The sequence below is a fragment of the Hemitrygon akajei genome, chromosome 1 (assembly GCF_048418815.1).
Source record: "Hemitrygon akajei chromosome 1, sHemAka1.3, whole genome shotgun sequence".
Taxonomy (NCBI): domain Eukaryota; kingdom Metazoa; phylum Chordata; class Chondrichthyes; order Myliobatiformes; family Dasyatidae; genus Hemitrygon; species Hemitrygon akajei.
Window position 1 is genome coordinate 55373837 of NC_133124.1, and position 24010 is coordinate 55397846.

The window sequence follows — 24010 nt, forward strand, 5'->3', positions numbered from 1 at the left end:
TCAGGGAGTAGATTGTTTAAGTTTTATTCTGCTAATTTCAATGGTACATTGACAGATAAATACAGATGGCTAAGGACAAAGTAAAATTCATTACTTTTAATGTCAATGGGCTATTAAATCCAATCAAACGTAATAGAATTTTATCCAAAATGAAAAAAAGAACAAGCCCATGTAGTATATTTACAGGAATCTTATTTAAGTGATAATAAGCATAGAAAACTAAAGAGAATGGGCTTCACTAATTCGTTTTTCTCCTCATATAAATCAGGACATGGGAGAGGAGTTGCTATTCTTATCTCAAGTAAGCTAAACTTTGAAAAAGTATTCGAAATGGGAGATAAAGAGGGCAGATATATTCTGGTAAGGGGGAATATAGACGGAAATTCAGTTACTCTGTTGAATATATACGCACCCCCGGGAAGTGATATTGGTTTCTTTCGGAAAATTACTGATATTATGGTAATGGAAACAGAAGGTCTCCTGATATGTGGGGGAGACTTAAATTTACAATTACAACCAAACTTAGACTCTTCCAATAGAAAAACCTATGAAACAAAATCCTTACATAAGAAAGTTAATACACTTTTTGAGGATGAAGGTTTAATTGATATATGGAGGGACCTTTTCCCCGACAGAAGGGATTACACTCATTATTCTGCTCCCCAACCTGTACATACAAGAATAGACTATTTCTTAACATTTGGAAAATACATACAAAATAAACACCTGTGGAATTGGGACAACAGATGTAAGTGACCATGCACCTATATATTTATCTGTTGATTTTGACCTACAACCAAAGAATACTATTTGGAAACTAAATTCAAGTCTGTACTTTAAGGAACAAATTAAAAAAGAAATTGGTCTCTACTTAGAATTTAATGATAATGGAGAGGTTTCACCTCCCATTTTATGGGATACTCTGAAGGCTGTCTTAAGAGGGAAAATTACAGCGATATCTTCATATAAGAAAAAAATAAGGAATAAAACATTAGAGGAATTACAAAATAGGCTGAAGGAACTAGAGAAAAAACAAATTGAATTTGGCATGAGATACATTAGGGGAAATTTTAAAAATTAGGAATGAAATTAATAATTTGGCTATGCAAAAAATCAGAAAAAATTTAATGTTTCTGAAACAGAGACATTATGAAAGTGGATCAAAGTCTATGAAAATACTGGTGTGGAAACCGAAAAAAATAGCAGAAAATACAATTCATAGAATTAGGGGCCCAAGAACAAAAATGATTTAAAAAAAATAAGCTCAGTGAAATTCAAGAAGCTTTTGAAGTATTTTACAAAACTCTATATTCCGAAGTTCCAGGGGGAAGCATAACCCAAATTGACACCTTCCTGAATTCTCTAGGGTTACCCACTTTAAGCGAAGAACAAATTAGAACGATGACTGCTGACATAACTGAAGTTGAATTAAAAGCTGCAATTAGTAGGCTGAAATGAAGCAAGTCACCAGGATCAGATGGGTATACGGCAGAGTGGTATAAAGAATTTAAAAATGAGTTAATTCCTGTTTCACTCCCCACACTGAACTGGGCTCCAGTTGGAAGGAAGCGATGATCTCAGCTATACCGAAAGAAGGCAAGGATAAAATGGAATGTGGGTCATTTAGACCAATATCCGTTCTTAATGTAGATTATAGATTATTTACCTCCATCATGGCCAATCGATTAAGAGGAGTTTCTACCCATACTGATACGTAACAATTAGACAGGTTTTATACAAAAACGCTAAACACAAGACAATATACGAAGGACACTTCACATTATGGATCAGAAACAAAAAAATAAAATCGAAGCAATAGTGATAAGCGTGGACACTGAAAAGGCATTTGATTTAGTTAATTGAAATTTTCTTTACAGAGTTTTACATAGATTTGGTTTCCAAGACACAATTATTAAAACTATACAGACTCTATATGACAATCCTACTGCTAGGATTAAAATCAATGGATATTTATCAAATAGTCTTACCCTAGAAAGGGGCACGAGTCAGGGTTGTGCATGGTCACTGCTACTCTGCGTTATATCTGAAACCATTAGCTCAATACCATCAAACAAGATGAAGATATCAGGGGAATTACTATTAAAGGGACAGAGCATAAATTGGCTTGTTACGCAGATGACATTTTGATCTATCTAAGGCAACCAACATACTCTTCACCTAAATTGATGCAATCCTTTGAACAATATCATCAATTATCAGGATACAAGATCAACATAGATAAAACACAATTACTTTCATATTACTATAGCCCACCAAGAGAAATTGAAAGTAGATATCCCTGGGCATGGCAAACAGTGTCTTTCAAATATTTGGGCATCATTATGCCAAAAGATTTGGCAAAATTATCAGAATATAATTATCAGCCTTTATATAAAAAAATCAAAGAAGATATGGCAAGATGGAACCTGATTCCTTTTTTCAGTCTCAGTTCAAAGATTGAGTCTATTAAAATGAATATACTGCCCAGACTGTTATATCTCTTTCAGACCCTACCAATAGAGATTAATCAAAATCAATTCAATGAATGGAACAAGATGTTATCAATGTGTATTTGGCAGGGTAAAAGGCCTAGAGTTCATCTCAAAGCTTTGCAATTAGCAAAGGAAAAGGGGGGATGGGGCCTACCTTCTCTTAGAGATTATTATTTTGCAGCACAGTTGAGAGCTGTGAAATGTTGGTGCAACCCATCATATGATGCTCAATGGAAAAACATTGAGGAGCAGGTACTTCCCAACCCCATACAAGCAATTCTGGCTGATAACAATCTGCAAAGGTACATAAATACTATTGATAACCCATGGGTGAAACTGACTCTTAAAATATGGAAAACTACTATAAAAAAAATAACCTAGAGGGAAATATTGCAATTCTTAAATGGTGTGCATATGACTTGGATTTTACACCAAATAAACTGGATGCTAGATATAAGGACTGGACAGCTAAAGGAATAACAGTTCTTTGCAACATAATGAAAGAAGGAACACTGTTCAGTTTTGAAATGCTTAAAGAGAAACACTTATCAGAAAAACAAGATTTTTATCGGTATTTACAGATGCGACAATATGTTAATAAGACGCTTAAAAATGTAACCAAGGAAAGTACATGCTTGATAGAGCTATTTAGAAAAGCATATAATTCAGATAACGGTAGTAGAATCATTTCAAGCATGTATAAGGGGTTGTCAAATCTAAAAACACATTCGACTTCATACATTAAAACAAAGTGGGAGAAGGAAGGGGGGGATAATTATATCTGAGGAAGAATGGACAATAATATGGAGGTATCAATGGAAGTGTACCAGTTCACAGAAATGGAGGGAGTTTGGATGGAAAAATTTGATAAGATATTTTATTACACCCTCTCAGAAATCCCATTATGATAATAACCTCCCTGTTTGCTGGAGAAATTGTGGAAATCAAAATGCAAATCATTATTATATTTTTGGGACTGCCCTGTTATCAAAGACTATTGGAGGGGGATACACAATGCCCTACAAGACATCTTTAAATGTGAAATACCCTTAGAGAGTAAGACCATATATTTTGGATATATACCTCAAGAATGGTTGAAAAGAGATAAATATTTAATGAATATACTGTTGGTGGCTGGTAAAAAGACTCTTACTAGGAAATGGTAATCACAGGAGAGCCCAACTATAAATGCATGGATGGAAATTACAATGGACATTTACAAAATGGAGAAGATAACAGCATCTGTTAATCATAAGCTGGAACAATTTGATTCATACTGGGAAAAATGGTTTAACCACATAATGCCTCATAGGCCTGATTTTATTCTTACAAATCAATGAATATGTTGTGAAAAAAATCACTCCCTACTTGAACATAGTTTTTTTCCTTTTGCTTGTTTTTTCTCTCCACTCTTTTCTATGTGTATACCTCAGATAAATACTATGTGGAGATTTGTGACATATATGATTATATGATATATATGTACAATGTCTGAAATACATCTTATGGAAATGTTTGTTTGATGATGAACTTCAATAAAAAATAAATTACAAAAAAAAGAATTTCACTTCTCTTGTCAGATATAATTCTACAAGAATATTTAAATATTTCTGATCTTTTCTAGATTATTATTAGTTTACTGACCTTCATTTGTTAGTTAACAGCTCCCTCTGGGGGTATAGTATAACAACCCCACAAATGATGCTTTAACTTTTTCTATTAAAATATACAAAATGCTGGAGATGCTGCATTCATTAAGTCAGAGAGCATCTATGGATCGAGAACCAGAGACAATAACTCAGGTCAATGACCCTTCACCAGAACAATGTCAGATTTAATACTTTGATTTCAGGAGCATAATTGATTCCACTTCCATTTGTAATTTTATGAAGATAATCAATAACTGATGATAATTACATTCAAGAGCTTAACCATCATCATTAGAAAAAGCAGAAGCATGACATTACTTTCCAAATCCATTTATAGTCGATGTTGGTACCAAATCCTGTTAATTTTATCTTTCAGAATGACTGCAAAGCTCAACTGATAATTTTTTTTGCAATTATTAAGTTGAGGATGAACAAGTTTCACTAATGAGAAGTACCTCTGGAGCAAAAACTAGAATATTCCTACATAGGGATAATGTTCGAATGATGCAAATAAAGGAACAAGTACGGTATTTAAATGTGTTCTCTACAGCCTAAACTTGGCAAAACATTTTATACATTTCCAATTTTCTGCCAGATTTTTTAAAGTAAAATGCTTACTAGGATTTGTACAATAATACAATATAACTGGAAGAAATTAAACACTTGATTTTCCAAGATAATGATGACAAAATCCTAAGATTTAATTGTTTAAATTGCATTAAAAAAATCAAAAATGGTAAAAAAAAATCAAGTCGGGCCATGCTTTTGAAATCAACATGTTGAAATGTTTCAATGAACCAATGGCTCAAACAAAGAGCTCTAGCCTGGTGTAGAACTGAGTAATGAGTAGAATCACAGTTCGTTTAGGATCTAAATGTTAAATCAACAGAAAGATTATAATTCATGATGTGGTGTAAAACACCACAAAACAATCAAATTTCAAGATATTAATTTAAATTGTTGCTAATGATACACATTTCTTAGGAGCTGACAATTACCAAACTGATTAATAATCTATGTGTTAATACCTATCAGTGGCAATTCTACACAAAGGATACAGTTCTCCAGTTCTACTCAAAAGCAAGAATCTTTCCTAATTCTCAACAGGCAGAACTCAGAGCTCAGTTTCTCTCCCTACAAATGCTGCTTGAGATGCTTTTTACATTTTAGGCTGACAATGGTCCCCAGAAGAAACACGTTCCATATTTACAGATGTTTATAAGTTGATATTGCCCACAATTTTAAAACTATACAAAAATCACAATGTGGTAACCATACCTCCACAGTACCGTTATGAATGACATCAGAAGCACCTAAGACTGACTTGAAAGAACAATTACTAAAGTTGAAAAGAAGAAACCAGTTCTGCTGTCCATAATAATAAACGTAGGCAATGGACTATTGAATTTAATATAATGCAAGCTCATTCATATATTCGGAGTGACCATAAGTCCAGCATTTATAACACAGGGGCACACTGATTCTTTTGTAAAAAGTTTGTGCATGTCTTCTGTAAACCATATTCATGCTTAGCATTTTTATACGAAAAATGAAATATAATTGGAGTTAAAATTGGAGTAAAATATAATTGGGATAAATTGTAAATCAGATTTTACTTAAAGGGAAAAGAAGATTTTTTTGCTATAATTATTAACAGACACAAAAAAGGAGAAAAATTCACACAATATAATAATTTAATGGAACCTGCAGATCGTCTGTAGCATTTCAACAGCTGACAGTGATCAATGATTTAGAAATTTTAACTGAAGAATAATTGTTGCAACAATATTAACCTTTTATCCTTCAATTTTTTGCTGTTAATTAGGAGAAACATAAACTAACTTGTGGCTGCAATTTCTGCTGCCAAACATAAGTCAAACTTCCAAGTCCTTGTAAACTTCCAGATCCCAGCCTTCAATGTATAATTACTCAACATAAATTAACCTCAATATGTTTTCATTCATCAGTTGCGTTATATTGATTTTTCAACCAAATTAACAAAATAAAATAAATTTTTTGAAGTATACATTACACATCTGAGACAAAATGATTAGCAAATATAAATAACTACATTTTTTTTTCCTACTCAAGCTGGTAATATTTTTTCCTCACAAATCTTCCATTTCAGGATACTCAGATCAGGTACATCATAAATCACTAATGCTCACTATTTAACAACAAAGGAACAGGTACATACTATCTAACACCACAAGTGCTACTGATATTCTCTCAAGAATATTAAATGATCTACATGCTAAATTAGTTTTATTCTTTGTCTTATACCTCTTCCTAATTTTCAAAAAACACTAATCTAACAAAAACTCAAGTCCTGATTTGCAATTCTACTCATCAACTAACTTCTTACAGCTTATACATGTGACTTTTCAATTACTTGTCCGCAAACAATAGCTCCATTTTTCCTTAGCACATTGTCCCTAGGTAATGATAATATTTTAAATTACATTTTCTTATGTAATTACATTTACAAGTGCTGCACTACAGTTTAAAGAACCACATTCAAAGTAAACCAAAGAGACTATTTCCCTGGTTATGTCACTTCTAAGTTCTGTTATATGAGCCATTGTTTTGCCAACTCAAATAGCATGCTTTTCTTTTAAATTAGGTGCTTGAAAACACAAAGTTAAGATATCTCTTATGTAATCTGCAACAGCACATCTTCCCCAGTTTACATGTCTGTCTAATGCCTATACAGCCAAACTAGCATTTGGGAGACCAATGGAATCGATTTGCTGGCTGCAGTAGGGGAGCAGGCTTGTACTACCAACTGGGAATTCTGTTCATGGCAGAATTTCTGACATGAAATATCACAGGATTAGAGCCTCTGCCATAAGCTGTGGAAGAACAGCTATAATTGAACTTCAGTTTAGTTTTGTAGAATGCTACTTGTCCATTCCATTAAGAGCTTCCATTTCTCTTTTACTCTGTCAACCACACAACTAACTACCAACCTTTTTATCTCCAATTACACGCTCACATTTTGCTGAAAGTATCTTGTACTGGTGCATAATGAATGTTCTGACGGAAATAACTTTGGATAAATAACGTCAGCAATGATATTTAAATGATAGCTCATTTTACATTATAGAACACAACATCACCGTGCAGACCTTTTGATCCACAATACTGTACTACGGTAATTTATTAAAACTAATTCTAGATCAATCTAACCCCTTCCCCCTAAATAATCTGTCATTTTCCATCATCTGTCTGCCAATGTAAGCGTTTCTTAAATGTCCCTAATGTACCTACCTCTACCGCCATCCCTTGTAGGACATTCGAAAAACATTTATTATTAAAGTATGTATACTATATACAACCTTGAGATTTATCGCTTTACAGGCAGCCACAAAACAAAGAAACCCAATAGAAACCATTTAAAAAAGCAAACATACAATGTGCAAAAAAATCATGCAAATAACAAAAAGTAAACAAATAACATTCAGAACTAAAGTTAATGAAAGTGAGTTCACAGACCACAGCCTTAGTTCAGCACAGAGATGAAGAAACCTTAGAGCAGCTAACTGAACACCAGCATGTTCTTTGCCTCCGTCCCCAACACCCTAACCTTTCCAATCTGGCCCAGCGCTTATATCAGTTAAACATCAGCTTGTACCTTGCTCTCGGGCCCGGGCCATGCCGCCCCACTTCTGCTGCACCTCAGTTCTGATGCTTTAAATTCACTCCAAGTCCACTTGAGCAAAAGCCAAATATGGCCCGTTCCTCGCTCTCGGGTCCTGCCACCTAGATTCAGCCCATTCACACCACAGCTCAAAAGTCCTGCACCTTTGAGACTTCAATTCACACCACAAAAAATGCCAGATCATACAGTCAGTACAAAAGCTCAACTCCAAAAGGGAAATTACAGGTTATTGATAGCAGCGATCTTTTATCAGAAACGGGGTGATTAATAGAGTAGTTAGCAGTTTTGTGTTCCACTGACACCATCTTAAATTATTCCATGCACCCATGACACCATTTAAAAAAAAACTTCTGACATCCACCTCCCTTTATTTTCCTCTAATCGCCTCAATACTATACACCTTCGTGAAAACCATCTCTATCCCGAGAAAAATAGTGCCTAGCTATCCACTCGATCTATGTCTCTTATCCTTTACACCTCTCTTGTTACCTCTCATCCTCCTTCACTCCAAACAGAAAAGTCCTAGCTTGCTCAACCTACCTCATAAGGCATGCTCTCTAATCAAAGCAGCATCATGGTAAGTCTCCTTTGCTAAAGCTTCCACATCCTTCCTATAATGAGGCAACCAGACTGAACATAATGCCCCAAGCACCACACAGAAAATGCTGGAGGAACTCAGCAGGCCAGGCAGCATTTGTGTAAAAGAATAAACAGTTGATGTTTCAGGCCATGACCTTTCATCAGGATTGGAAAAAAAAGATGAGAAGTTACATCAAGAAGGAGAGGAAGTAGTACAAGGTAGTGGATAATATGTGAAACCAGGAGAGGGGAATGATGTAAAGGGCTAGGTAAAAGAGATAAAGGAGGCTGGGGAAGCGGGAACCTTACTGGAGAGAACAGGCGACTATGGAAGTAGGGGAATGGGGAGGAGTTGATGGGCAGGTAAGGAGATAGGTCAGAGGGGGAAACAGGAATGGGGAATGATGAAGGGAAGGGGGGGCCAATTACGAGGAGTTTGAGAAATCGATGTACAAGCCTTCAGATTGGAGGCTACCCAGATGGAATCTAAGGTGTTGCTCCTCCAACCTGACTGTGGCCTCATTGCGACAGTAGAGGAGGCCACAGACTGACATGTCAAAATGGAAATGAGAAGTAAAATTGAAATGGCTGCCCATCAGGAGATCAGATTTTTTCTGGCGGAAAGAGCATAGGTCTGTGGCAAAGCGCTCTTGAAATCTAAGTCAGGTCTCACCGATATACAGGAGGCCACACCAGGAGCTCCGGATACTGTAGATGACCCAACAGACTCACAGGTGAAATGTCTCCTCACCTGGAAGGACTATTTGGGGCCCTGAATGGCCGTGAGGAAGATGGTGTCGGGACAGATGTGACACTTTTATGACAGATTATGCATATCTACTGTGCATAGTGCAGGTCATATTATCAGAAGGATATAACACCAAAGTGGGTACAGAGCAGATTTGTAGTCATGTTGCCAGGAATAGAGACATTTTGTTAAGTTCAAGTTTAATTGAATGGATAAAGGAGTTGTGCAGGGAGTAATCCCTGCGGAAAGTGGAAAGTTGGGGGGGCAGGGGGGAGGAAAGATATGCTTGGTGGGGAAATCCCATTGGAGATAACGTATGTTACCAAGAATCACTGATGCAGAGGCTACTAGGTGGTAGTGAGGAACCCTATCCCTGGTGCAGTGACAGAAGAAAGGGTGAGGGCAGATATGTGTGAAATGGAAGAGATGTGGGTGAGGGCAGCATTGCTGGTAGAGGAAGGAAAAACCTTTTCTTTGAAGAAAGAAGACATTTCATTTGTTCTGAAATGAAAAGCCTCATTCTAAGAGCAGACGAGGCTAAGGCGATGGAACTGAGAGAATGGAATAGCGATTTTCAAGTGACAGGGTGGGAAGAGGTACAGTCCAGCGAGCTGTGAGAATCAATGGGCTTGTAAATGATATCACTAGATAAATTGTCTCCAGAGACTGAGACAGAGAGATCTAGAAAAGGGAGGGAGGTGTTGGAAATAAACCAGGTAAATTTTAGGACATGGTGGAAATTAGAGGCAAAGCTGAAGTTGATGAGCTCAGCTTGGGTGCAGGAAGCAGCATCAATGCAGCTGTCGATGCAGCATAGAAAGAGTTGGAGAATGATGCCGGTAACACACACAAAAGGCTGGAGAAACTCAGCAGGCCAGGCAGCATCTATGGCAATGAGAAGAGTTTACATTTCAGGCCAAGACCTTTTGGCAGGGCTCTTCTCCATAAGTGCTGCCTGGCCTGCTGACTTCCTCCAGCATTTTCTGTGTGGGGCTTGGATTTCCAGCATCTGCAGATTTTTCTCTCCTTTTGTGATTGGATTACTACACTACGAAATCTCTTCCAGGGTTGGCTAGCCTTAAGTTTAAATCTTGCCTTCAACAGGAGTTCAGTGAAACCCTCTAATCTCTGCAGCCACAAGACCACAAAATTTAGGAGCAGAAGTAGGCCATTCAGCCCATTGAGTCTGCTCAATCCTGGACTGATCCAATTCTTCCAGTCATTCCCAATTCCCTGCTTTCTCCCCAATCCCTTCAAGTCCTGGTTAATCAAGAAACTATCTATCTCTGCTTTAAATACACCCAATGACTTGGCCTCCACAGCCACTCACGGCCACAAATTCCACAGATTTACCACTCGCTGACTAAAGTAATTTCTCCATATCTCTGTTCTAAGTTGATGTCCTTTAATCCTGAAGTCATGCTCTCTTATCCTAGACTCCCCTACCATGGGATATTTGTCATATCTAATCTGTTCAAGCCTTTTAACATTCCGAATGTTTCAATGAGTTCCCCCCTCATTCTCCTGAACTCCAGGGAATACAGCTCAAGAGCTACCATCTCGTGAATCCTCTCTGAACCCTCTCCAAAGTCAGTAGCAGGTTTTCCCCGCTATTCGAAGGCACAGCATTCCTATGAAACCGTTTGTAAACCGAAATGTTGTAAATCGAAGAAGCAATTACCATTAATTTATATGGGAAAAATTTTTGAGCGTTCCCAGGCCCAAAAAATAACCTACCAAATCAAACAAAATAACACACAAAACCTAAAATTACACTAACATCTGGTAAAAGCAGGAATGATATCATAAATATAGACCGTACATAATGTAGAAATATTGTATGTTATCAAACTCGGGAAGACGGTGAGCCAAAATCAATTAGGAGGGGGGGAAAAAATCGGCACGTACATGCGCACGCACATACACACATGCGCAAACAACTGCCCGCACAAGGCTTCACGGTCATTGTAGTCTTTCTCAGGGTAAACATATGTATAAAGCAGGCATCTTTTTTTCATAAAAGCAAAAATCCTCTTTGGTTAGCGAAAACAGGTACTAATGTAGGTCTTTCGTACTGTCAAGCTGTCGTAAAGCGAACTTTCAAAAAAACGGGGGCCACATATATATCCCTTCTAAAATAAGGAGCCCAAAACTACACACGAGTACCTTAGAGAACCTCATCCCTGCTCTTTTATTCTATACCTCTAGAAATGAATGCCAACATTGCATTCGCCTTCTTCACCACCGACTCAACCTTGAGGTTAACCTTTAGGGTATCCAGCACAAGGACTCCCAAGTCCCTTTGCAACTGTGCACTTTGAATTCTCTCCCCATCCAAATAATAGCCTGCCCATTTATTTCTTTCACCGAAGTGCATGACCATACTCTTTCCAACATTCTATTTTATTTGCCACTTCTTTGCCCATTCCCCTAAACTATCTAAGTCTCTCTGTTTCCTCAGAAATACCTGCTTCTCAACCTATCTTTGTATCATCAGCAAATTTAGCCACAAATCCCATAGTCCAAATCATTGACATACATCGTAAAAAGTAGCGGTCCAAACACCAACCCCTGTGGAAATCCACTGGTAACCAGCAGCCAGCCAGAATAGGATCCCTTTATTCCTACTCTTTATTTTCTGCCGATCAACCAATGCTCTACCCATGCCAGTAACTTCCCTGTAGTTCCATGGGCTCTTATCTTGTTAAGCAGCCTCATGTGCAACACCTTGTCAAAGGCCTTCTGAAAATCCAAGTACACCACATCCACTGCATCTCCTTTGTCTACCCTGCTTGTAATTTCTTCAAAAAATTGCAGTAGATTAATCAGACAGGATTTTCCTTTCAGGAAACCATGCTGGCTTTGGCCTATCTTGTCATGTGCCTCCAGGTACTCAGTAACCTCAACCCTAACAATCGATTCCAACAACTTCCCAACCACTGGCATCAGACTAACAAGTCAGTAGTTTCCTTTCTGCTGCCTCCCACCCTTCTTAAACAGTGGAGTAACATTTGCTTTTCCAGTCATCCGACACAATGCCAGAATCTATCGGTTATTAAAAGATCATTGTTAATGCCTCCGCAATCTCTCCAGCTACTTCCTTCAGAACCCCAGAGTGCATTCCCTCAGGTCCAGAGATTTATCCATCCTCAGACCATTAAGCTTCTTGAGCACCTTCTCAGTTGTGAATTTCATTGCACAAACTTCATTTCCCTGACACTCTTGAATGTCCGATATATTTTAGATGTCTTCCACTGTGAAGAGTCCTTTCTTAGTTTCCTTCTGCAATTTTTTTTTTTTTAAAGCTTCCCAATCCTCTATCTTCCCACAAGCTTTGGCTTCCTTGTATGCCCTCTCTTTTGCTTTTACTTTGCCTCCGATTTCACTTGTCAACCACAGTAGTGTTCTTCTTCCATTCGAAAATTTCTTCTTATTTGGAATATATCTGTCTTGTAGTTTCCTCATTTTTCACAGAAACTCCAGTCATTGCTGCTCTGCTGTCTTCCTACTAGTGTCCCCTTCCAGCCAACTTTAGCCAGTTCCCCTCTCATGCCATTGTAATTTCCTTTATTGCACTGAAATACCAACACATTGGAATTTAAATTCTCCTTCTCAACTTTCAAAGTGAACTCGATCATATTGTTATCTCTGTTCCCTAAGAGGTCCTTAACTGTAAGCTCTCTTATCACCTCCAGATCATTGCACAACACCCAATCCAGCACAGCTGATCCCCTAGTGGGCTCAACAACAAGCTGTTCTAAAAAGCCATCCCTTAGACATTCTACAAGTTCTCTCTTGAGGTCCAGTACCGACCTGGTTTTCCCAATCCACTTTCATGTTAAAATTCCCAATGATTATCATGACATTGCCCTTCTGACATGCCTTTTCTATCTCCTGCTGTAATTTGTAATCCACATCCCGGCTGCAGTTTGGAGGCCTGTATACAACTGTCATTTGGGTCCTTTTACCCTTGACATTTCTTAAACTCAACCCATAGAGACTCTACACCTTCCGATCCTATGTAATTCCTTTCTAATGATTTAATATTATTTCCTTATAAAGAGGGCCACTCCACCCCCCACCTACTAACCTATCTTTCCAATACACTGGATATCATTGGACGTTCAGCTCCCAATGGCAGCCATCCTTTAGCCAAGTTTCAGAGATGGCCATAACATCATACTTGCCAAATTTCAATTTCAAGATCATCCATTTTACTTCTTATGCTGCATGCATTCAAATCTAACACTTTCAGTCGAGTACTTGTTATTTTCTGTTTTAACTGCACCACACCTCTATTGCCCTGTAACTCATCCCACTGGCTGTGATTTTGCCTCATCTCCTGCCTGTACTTTCTATCATCTCTGTGGCACCTTGTCTTTGATTTATTTCTGTTTTCTCCATCTTCATCCCTATCACTCTGTTTCCCATTCCCCTGCCAAATTAGATTAAACTCTCCCTAACAGCTCTATTAAACCCTTCTGCTAGGATATTGGAAACCTTTGTGTAACCCGTCCTTTTTGTACAGGTTGTACCTCCCCCAGAAAAGACTCCAATGATCCAGGAATTTGAAGCCCTGCCCCCTACACCAGTCTCTCAGCCATGCATTAATATGCCTGAACATGCTATTCTTGCACTTGTTAGCACATGGCACGGGGCAGCAATCCTAAGATTACTACCCTGAAGGTCCTAATTTTCAGCTTCCTACCTAACTCCCTGAATTCTCTCTTCAGGACCTCCTCCCTTTTTCTACCTATGTCATTGCTACCAACATGTACCAAGACTTCTGGCTATTCACCCTCTCCCTTCAAAATACTCTGCACTCGATCTGAGAAATCTGTACCCTGGCACATGGGAGGTAACACACCATGAGGCTGACAGAACCTCCTGTCTGTTCCCTTCACTATAGAATCCCCTATGACTACCGCATTCCTCATCTTCCTCTTTCCCTTCTGCACCACGGAACCAGGCTTGGTGCCAGAGACCTGATCTGTCAGGTCACCCCCATCAACAGCATAGTGATTACTGAGGGGCATGGCCACAGGGATGCACTCTACTATCTGAGCTCTTCCCTTCCTTTCCCAGCCCTTGTACTGTATTCCATAAATGCTACCTGGCCTGATGAGTCCCTCCAGCAATCTGTGTGTGTTGCTTGGATTTCGAGCAGCTGCAGATTTTCTCTTATGAATGATACCATTGTAGATTTGGAACATTAACTGTTCCATGCAGCCAACAAAAAGGCAGGCATAGCTGAGACCCATGTGAGTATCCATGGCTACACCTTTTGTTTGGAGGAAGTGGGAGGAGTCAAAGAAGAAATTATTGAGAGTGAGGACCAATTCTGCCAGATGAAGGAAGTGGTGGTGAAGGGGAACAGATTGGGTCTGTTATCTAGAAAGGTGTGGAGAGTTTCAAGGCTCTCCTGATGGGGGATTGAGATGTATAGAGACTGAACATTCATGGTGAAAGTGAAATGATCAGGGCCAGGGAACTTGAAATCTTTGAAAAGATCCAGAGTGTGTGAAGTGTCATGGATGTAGGTAGGAAGGGACTGAACCAGGGGGGAGAAAACAGAATCAAGATATGTAGATATACATATTTGGTGTGGCAGGTACAAGCAGAAACAATGAGTCTACCTGTACAGGCAGGTTTGTGGTTCTTGGGTAGAAGGTAGAAATGGGAGGTGTGGGGTAAGGGAACTGAGTTTGCTGGCAATGGATGGGAAATCCCCAGTGTTAATAAGGTCACTGATGGTGCGTGTGACAAAGGCCTGGTGCTACTTACTGGGGTCCTGTTTGAGGGATAAGTAAGGGGAGATGTTTGCGAATTGTTGTCTGGCTTCAGCAAGGTGGAGGTCAATCCACCAAACTACTATAGCAACACCCTTATCTGCAGGTTTGATAGTGAGATTAGCATTAGTGCAGAGAGAGTGAAGAGCAAAGTGTTTGGAAGGAGTGAGGTTAGAATTAGAGGGAGAAGTGGTAAAGTTGAGACAGTTAATGTCTCATCGGCTGTTAGCAATGAAAAGACCTAGAACTTGAAGACAACCAGAATGGGGTGTCCTGGAAGAGGAGGAGGGTTGAAGATGGTAGAAGTCAGTGGGGGGGGGGTCATCGATGCGGGCTGGAGTGTCCGTGCAAAGAAGTAAGAGACGGAGGCTGCAGAAGAAGAGTGCAGCATCATGGTGGGTGCGGAGTCACTGATGCGTGGGCACAGGCGTACAAAGGTGAGACCCTTACTCAGGACAGTATGTTCTGCCTCAGAAAGGGGAAAGGTCAGAGGGAATAGCGAAGATCAAGCACAATTGAGAGTTAGGATCAGGAGGGGTAGGTAGAGGGTTGCTAGTGTCTGAGGAGAGGGGAGGGTTGGGGTTTTCAGGAAAGGTGGGGGAGTAGGAAGATGGAGTTTCCGAGGACCCAAGAGCTGACGGTGCGACCTGAGGTCAACATAAGGGATTGCGGTCTGAGGATATCTGTATCTGCCAGCGTTGGAGACGGCAGGTTCAGTAGTCTGTAAACGAGCAATCTTCTGATCCTTGCTGAATGTGTGAAAAGTGACGAACCAGCAATTGAAAGCATGGATTCGACACAGGATAAAGTATCGGACAGGTCCATTGCAGGCAACAGAGACAGAATTCCGGAGTTGTGGAAGCAGTTGGGATAGGGTTACCAGGTACCTCCTCATGGCAGAAAGCGTGGCACAGAGAACATGGCAGGAGCAACAGCAGAAGGAGCAGTCGATTGAATGCGAGTACCTGGAGTCATCAGAAGGTCCGAATCAAGAAGCTTGAAAACTGATCTGGAAGCCATGTGGATTGAGATGGTGGCAAAACATATTCCCAGGAAGGATACATGGCTGTGCTAGTGGGTTTGGGTGAGAACATGGTCAAAGAGTTAGAGGGCACCAGAGATCTCAGAGGGGGAACATTGAGAGAGGGTTTTACTGAACTCCCACTGAAGGGAAGATTTTAACTTTTTCAAGGTAGGCATCTCTGGAAGACAGTTGGCAGTAGTAGTAATAGCACAAAATCCAAGCAATAGAAAATACTGGAGGAACTCAGCAGGTCAAGCGTCACAATGAAGAGGTTTGTCCCGAAACATCAACTATTTATCCATTTCCATAGAGGTCAGCTAACCTGAACTCCTACAGCATTTTGTTTGTGTTGCTCTAAATCCACACAGCCACGTTTCCCTGAATCCCATGCCTCCAAATGTTCTGAATGACCTAACCATAGGGAACTTTATCCAGTGGCTTACTAAAATCCATGTACAACACATTCTTCAAAATGCTTTGTCACATTTTCAAAGAATTCAATCAGTCTCATGAAACGTGATCTATGCTACAGAAAGTCACGTTGACCATCCCTAATCAGACCATACTTCTCTAAAAAGTGTCTCTGAGAAACCTCTCCATTGATTTGCCCAACTCTCAAGTAAGACTCAATGGTCTATAATTCTCAGGGTGATCCCTACTCCCCTTCTTGAACAAAGGAATAACATTTGCCACCCTCTAATCATCTGGTACTATTCCTGTGGTCAGTGATGAGATCAAAGCCACAGCAGCCTTTTCCCTCATTTGCCATATTAATTTGGGGTATTTCCCATCCTGCTCTGGAGACATCAATTCTAATGTTTTCCAAAAGTTCTAGTACATTCTTTTTCTTACCATCATCATGTTAAGCATATTAGTTTGCATTTTGCTGTCCTCTCAAATGCTGAAGCCCTCCTCAATGGTGAATACTGAAACAAATATTCATTAATAACTTCCCCTAACTCCTCCAGATCCAGGCACATGTTCGCTCTTCTATCCCTGATTGGTCATACCCTCCCTCTAGTCATCCTGCTGTTCTTCACATATATGTAAGACACTTTGGGGGCTTCCTTAATTCTATTCACAAAAGCCTTCTCATGCCCCAGTCAAGCTCTCCTAATACTATTCTTCAGATACTTCCCTAGATACCTTGCAACTCTCTGGAGCCCTGTCTGATCCTTGCTTCCTCGTGGCGAGATGTTTTAATCTCTTGGCAACCATGGTCATGCACCCACAATCATCACAGCAATATTTCATTCTGCGCTTCGCACTCCCTGAAGTACAAATAGAAGTAAATATACTAGAAATTTAAATTATAAATCATAATTAGAAAATAGAAAAGGGAAAGTAAGGTAGTGCAAGTCAGGTCCGAAAAAAAGGGGCAAGGGGGGGAAATTAAATAAATCAGGGATGGGGAAAGAAGGGGAGGAGGGGCATTAACAGAAGTTAGAGAAATCAATGTTCATGCCATCAGGTTGGAGGTTACCTAGACAGAATATAAGGTGTTGTTCCTCCAACCTGAGTGTGGCTTCATCTTGACAGTAGAGGCGGCCATGGATAGACATAACAGAATGGGAATGGGACGTGAAATTAAAATGTGTGGCCACTGGGAGATCCTGCTTTCTCTCTCTGCCCATCACTCTTTGCCTGTTCTCCATCTCCCTCTGGTGCTCCCTCCCCTTTTCTTTCCCCCTAGCCCTCCCGTCCCATGATCCTATCCCTTCTCCAGCTCTGTATCCCTTTTGCCAATCACCTTGCCAGCTCTTAGTTTCACCCCACCCCTCCTGTCTTCTCCTATTATTTCAGATTTCCCCCTCCCCCTCCTACTTTCAAATCTCTTACTATCTTTTCTTTCAGTTATCCTGACAAAGGGTCTCGGCCCGAAACGTCAACAGTGCTTCTTCCTATAGATGCTGCCTGCTGCGTTCCACCAGCATTTTGTGTGTGTTGCTTGAATTTCCAGCATCTGCAGATTTCCTCTTCTAAATGCCTATCCTTCCTCAGTCTCTCTGCATGCTGCATCTACCTACATAGCAATTGCCCAATCTTCTGTCCTATTACTCTGGTTCCCATCCCCCTGCCAAATTAGTTTAAATCCTCCCCAACAACTCTAGAAAACCTGTCCATAAGGATATTGGTCATCCTCACATTCAGGTGTCTTTTTTGTACGGGCCATACCTTTCTCAGAAGAGATCCCAATGATCCACAAATCCAAACCCTGTTCTCTGCATCAATTCATCAGCAACACATTCATCTGCCAAATCATCCTATTCTTACACATGGCACAGGCAACAATCCAGAGATTACTCCCCTTGAGGTTCTGCTTTTCAGCTTCCAACCTAGCTCTCTATATTCTCTCTTCAGGACCTCATTCCTTTTTCTACCCATGTCACTGGTATCAATATGTACCTCGACTTCTGGCTGCTCACCCTCCTCCTTTTCAAATAATATGGATGCAATCTGAATTGTAAAGGATGACTCTGGCAGCCGGAACCCATGGTGCTCATAGACCTCTGAAGTCGGATGCACTAGCACTGTCGAAGCAGCAAGGCAGTCAGTACTTCCTAGCATTAGTACCAAATCCATCATTGTAAAAACACAGACCCGGCATCATCTGTTTCACAGCCATGTACTGTTGCGGGCCTTGATGACCGGGCTTAATCAGGTAGGGAAAGGAGAAGGAATGATGCACCATTGCCTGGATGAGTGTAGACTATCAGCCCCTGGAACTCTTCTCGAGAGCATTAGCGAAGACTATGCAAACGAAAAATATTTCGTTTTTTCATAATCAGTCTGATTGTCCAAAATGGGTGGCAATGGAGTTGAACTCTACCAAGAATAACTCTATTTCCGCACTTCTTGGATCTGCACTGCCTTGTCACTTGCCTAAGCTAATGGTTAATCCTCTTATTAGACATACTCTGAGAACATGGGCTCAGTTTAGAAAATTTAATGGCCTTCATAGTTTCTCTCTCTCTAGTCCTATCTTACATAATTATCTTTTCCTAACTTCTATGTAGACTTAACATTTCACGATTAGTATAGAATGGGCATTAGGCGCTTTGAAGATCTTTTCATAGACAATCGTTTTGCAACTTTTCAACAACTCTCTGTTAATCTACCTAATACCCATTTCTTTAGATACCTTCAAATTAGACATTTCATTAACCCTTTATTGTCTAATTTTCCTGAGGTGCCTGAGAAAAACGTTGTGGACCTGATTCTTTGTATTAATCCATCGGGCAAAGGCTTAATATCTTTTATTCATGATAATTAGTGACCTTGAGGCACCTTTGATAAAATTAGAACTGCTTGGGAGCATGATCTAAATATTTCTTTTTCTGATGCGGTTTGGGATTCAATTCTTAAGTCAGTTAATTCAACCGCTTTATGTGCTTGCCACTGTCTTTTACAGTTTAAAGTTGTACATAGGGCTCACATGTCCAAAACTAAATTGTCGCGGTTTTATCCTGACATTGTCCTGTTTGCGACTAATGTAAAGGGGCCGAGGCTTCTCTTATTCATATGTACTGGGCTTGTCCTAGTTTAGAGAAATTTTGGAGAGAAGTTTTTTTTATCTTTATCCCATATTCTTAATTGCCATTTAGAACCTAATACTCTGATTGCCCTTTTTGGTACCTTGGGTGATCAGATATGCACTTGAGTCCGACTAAACGTCAAACATTATCTTTTGCCTCTCTTTTGGCTAGATGCTTAGTTCTCCTTAGGTGTAGAGATGTTGCCCCACCCACTCATGCTCAATGGCTTAATGATATTATGTCCAGTTTAGATCTTGAAAAAATTCATTACTCACTTCTCAACACGGACATAAAATTTCAAAAGGTGTGGGGACCTTTTCTTGGTTATTTTCATAACTCCTCTTTAGATTAAGTCTTATTCTTTTTAATCCCTTACTTTCAGCCTTCTTTCCCTCTGTAAGTTTTATTGTTTCTCCTTGATGGAAATTACAGTATAGTTTTTGTAGTAGGCATTATTATTCTTTTTTTATTTATATTTACATTTTTGGGGGGTTGAATGCTCTCTTTTTTTTAGATATTGTAATGGTTGGTCTGGAGGTTTCCAGTGGGTGGGAGGGGAGGTTACTAACTTTATGTGATTTTATTCTGGGTGCTGTTTCCTTATTGTTATGAATTATACTATTGATATGTTTATTTTGAACAGTATTAATTCTCATTTTGCTGATGGGTTTTTTTTCTTTGTAGTTGGTTTATAGAAATGCATTAAAAAATCAATTTAAAAAACAGATTATTTGTATCATTTTGCAATTGCCTTTAATCTCCACAACTTTTTCCAGATATGCATAATCCATTCCCCCACCCCATGGAAAGAGAAAGGATATTCTGTTCTCAAAAGTATTAAATAAAGTCATGACTGCTTACACACAACTTTCCTTGCCACTGCTTTTGAGATGGATGAAGATGTTCAATACTGAGAAATGACCTACAATGATTGTTAGCAAATCTAACTGCTCTGCCCACATCTGTGAACTGAAAATAGGCATTAAACTGCACATCTATTCAAAGTAATTTCTATATCATGGGAAAAAAAATAATCAAATCCACCTATACTGAAAAGGTGAGTGATGCAAACCTCCATTTCTAACCAAGGAATAAATCAGTTTGTGTTCTGCTGCAATAACTGAATGGCTGGGTGCTCTTCATTGCATGCACGAGTGCAAATAACATTCACATACAGTACTCCTGCAATAACGTTAGTCTTTCAAAATAACAAAACTTGAGTTTGTAAAACATATTGTAATAAGTTTGTAGTGTAGCACTGAACTGAAGCAGCAACAATGAATTCATCTACAACTTTATTTATCAGTAAGCTATTTGAAAAATCATATTCCATGCTAGACTTATTTACATAACAGCATAAACAGAACATAACAATTCAATGGTGCCAAGCACAAACAGAAGTGGAGAAAGAGTACGTGAAATTTACAAGGGCATGAATGCTTCAATTTAAGATCTCCTACCGTGGCAAAGAGGTAGTAATTTGTAGTCGTGGTAAAGCGGGGACAACTTCCACAGTGCAGCCATTAACTTTCACTCCAGACAAATTTTCTAACAGGCAGTCACTAGACACACCAAAAACAGATGTTTGGTAACCTAAAAACACCACAACCAATCAGTTAAAAAAAAATCATAGAAAACTGTCGTAAATGTCTTTTTATAATGACCATACTGGGATATTAAAGGTCAAACACTTCTTTAAAATATGTCAAAAGCTATCAAAAAAGATATCCAAGTAAAATTTAACTAGTGTATATTGAGATGACTGCATTAATTGCATTAATTCCTGTGAGACTTATACTTATAAAATCAAAATTATTCAAATCCCAAAATTCAATCTTTTTTCCACCTCCGTGAAACCATTTTCAATAACAAGGTACCAGTTTACTTTTAGCAGTCTGCTTAACATTGCGTTTGATAATATTTATAACATGTACATACAGTAAAATACACTATTTGCATCAATGATTATTGTCTGAGGATGTGCTGGGGGCAGCCTACAAGTGCTGGGGGCTATCCTTCTGGCACCAAGATAGCATGACCATAACTTAATAAAACTTACTAACTCTTACTAACTCATACGCCTTTGAAATGTGGCAAGAAACCAGAGCATCAGGAAGAACCTCACATGGTCATGGGGAGAACATAAGAAACTCCTTACAGACAGAAGCAGGAATTGAACCCCCCCCCCCCCCCCCCACCATCACTGATGCTGTGGAGCATTATGCTAACCACTGCACTATCATACTGCCACAGGCTGAACAGTAAACCTTCAATACGCAGGAGAGCAGAGTGATTCCATACTCACCTGGAGGGAAGTTGCAAAATAACAGAGTCAAGCTGACTATGTTAACACAAGGCAAAAAATAAATTTCCCATTATTTGGTAAGATAAATTTTGATTTCTGGTTCTGATACAAAGCAACAAAAACTTTGAGAAATAAGAAAAAGGAAAAACTTTTTAACCTGGAGTGTAAAATAAAGTGGTAATATTCAAAGTTTTAAAAAACATTTCGAATTATTAGTATACAAGTTACTTGAATTTTTAGTTGGCTCCTATGAGTTATGGTTGGGACAAACAAAAAGTATATAATATAAAACACCCAAAATACAAGTTCATAGGAACTTTAGTAGTGTCAAACTGTTGAATGTTATCCCCATTAATACACCAAAACACTGTAGAATGACCTCTGCTTAATTGAAGGTACAAGGTAACTCATTTTATGATGGCAAAGCACAACTATTCCTAAATAAAAGGGCAATTACAAATTCCCAACCCACACCTAAGAATTGAAACAAGCATGAATAAATTTGTAACATTTTGGTGTATACTTCATGAAATTCAACTGTTTTAAGCTTATAATTCTGAGTCAAGATATCATGGGGCTTCAAATCTATCAATATGATATAAGCTCACAGACAGTTAGAAAAATTAAATCATAAAACCGCAGTGCAATTGGTTATATTGGACTCTGAACATATTCAGAAGCTGAAAAATTGCTTACAATATTCTAATCTATGGTTTTCTCCATTCTGATATTCTTAAGAAATTCATTTAAATCAACATGAACAAGATAGTCTGACAGCCTAGTAATTTAATGTGACGATATAATGAATAAAGCTCATTTTTATCCTTCTACTGCAGGTCTTTCATGCACAAGATTAGGCTTTCTAATGCCATGAACTGCAGGCTTGTGTAACAAGGTAAAGTTCTGAGAATAGGAATGGATAACTGGCAAATTACCCGAAAGATAACAGACTGCAGAAAGCCCACCTGTCCAATGATGAAACTATTGGGAATCAAAGACCAAAGCAAAATAATTTGTTTCCTGGACTACAACAGAGCTACATCTGCTATATGAGCAGCAGCAGATGTATACTCATGACTAAGACTGGGGTCCAGATATGAAAAAATACTCATATAATGTGCATATACAAGACCATAAGACAAAAATGTATTAATAGTTGTGATCAGTTTTTCACTGCAATATCATAATAGGAAACAACCTTAGGCATCGCAGAATCACGGCTGAAAGATTATTGCCAGGAGCTCAGTGTCTAAGGATACACACTGTATCAAAAGGATAGGCAGGAAGACAGGAGGGATGATGTTGCTCTGTTGGTAAAAGATGAAACTGAATCAATGGAAAGAGATGACATGGTTGGAAGGTGTTGAATCATTGTGAAGAGAGTTAAGGAACTGCAAGGGTATACAGGCCCCCAAACAGCAGTAAGGATGCAGGCTACAAATTAAAATGGGAGATAGAAAATGGATATCAAAGGGCAATGTTACAATGGTCATGAGGGACTTCAATATGCAGGTACAGTGGTACTAGAAAGTGAATCCTGTGGAATTTTCTTTATTTTTGCATAAATATGACCTAAAATGCAATCAGATCTTCACACAAGTCCTAACACTAGATATAAAGAACCCAATAACACAAAAAATATTATACTTGTTCATTTATTTTTGAGAAAATGATCCAATATTACATGCATTTGCTGGAAAACCTCTGGTGTAATGCCTTCTATAAAAGCCACTTGGAGTCAGGTGTTCCAATCAATCAAATGAGATTGGAGGTGTGGGCTGCAGAGGTGCCCTGCCCAATGAAAAAGACAGAGACAGGTTACTGACAGAACTTGCTCTTCTACAGAAAGGTCTGTTTATGTGTACCATGCCTCATACAACTTTCAGAGCACTTTAGAAGAACAATTGTGGAGATACATGAAGCTGAAAAAGGCTATAAAATCATTTCTAAAGAGCTGAGTGTTCAGTCCACAGTAAGTGAAATTGCCGGTAACTAGTGGTGTTCCACACGGGTCTGTGGTGGGACTGATTCTTTTTATGTTATATGTCAATGCTTTGGATGATAGAATTGATGGGTTGGATGCAAAGTTTGCAGACGATAAGAAGACAAATGGAGAGGCAAGCAGATTTGAGGAAGTGGAGAAGCTACAGAAGGACATGGACAGATTAGGAGAATGGGCAAAGAAGTGGCAGACGGAATGCAGTCAAAAACTGTATGGTAATGCACT

General features: G+C 39.0%; 1 protein-coding gene across 4 annotated transcripts in view; it reads right to left on the reverse strand.

Annotated features, from left to right (window-relative positions):
• trappc9 (trafficking protein particle complex subunit 9) overlaps positions 1–24010 on the reverse strand; it is a 535810-nt gene that overhangs the window by 399402 nt on the left and 112398 nt on the right. For all 4 annotated transcript variants that reach the window (XM_073043422.1, XM_073043433.1, XM_073043451.1 and 1 more), the window contains one exon: positions 20939–21071. In XM_073043422.1, coding sequence (XP_072899523.1) covers positions 20939–21071 — 133 coding nt within the window. The remainder of the gene's footprint in view (positions 1–20938; positions 21072–24010) is intronic.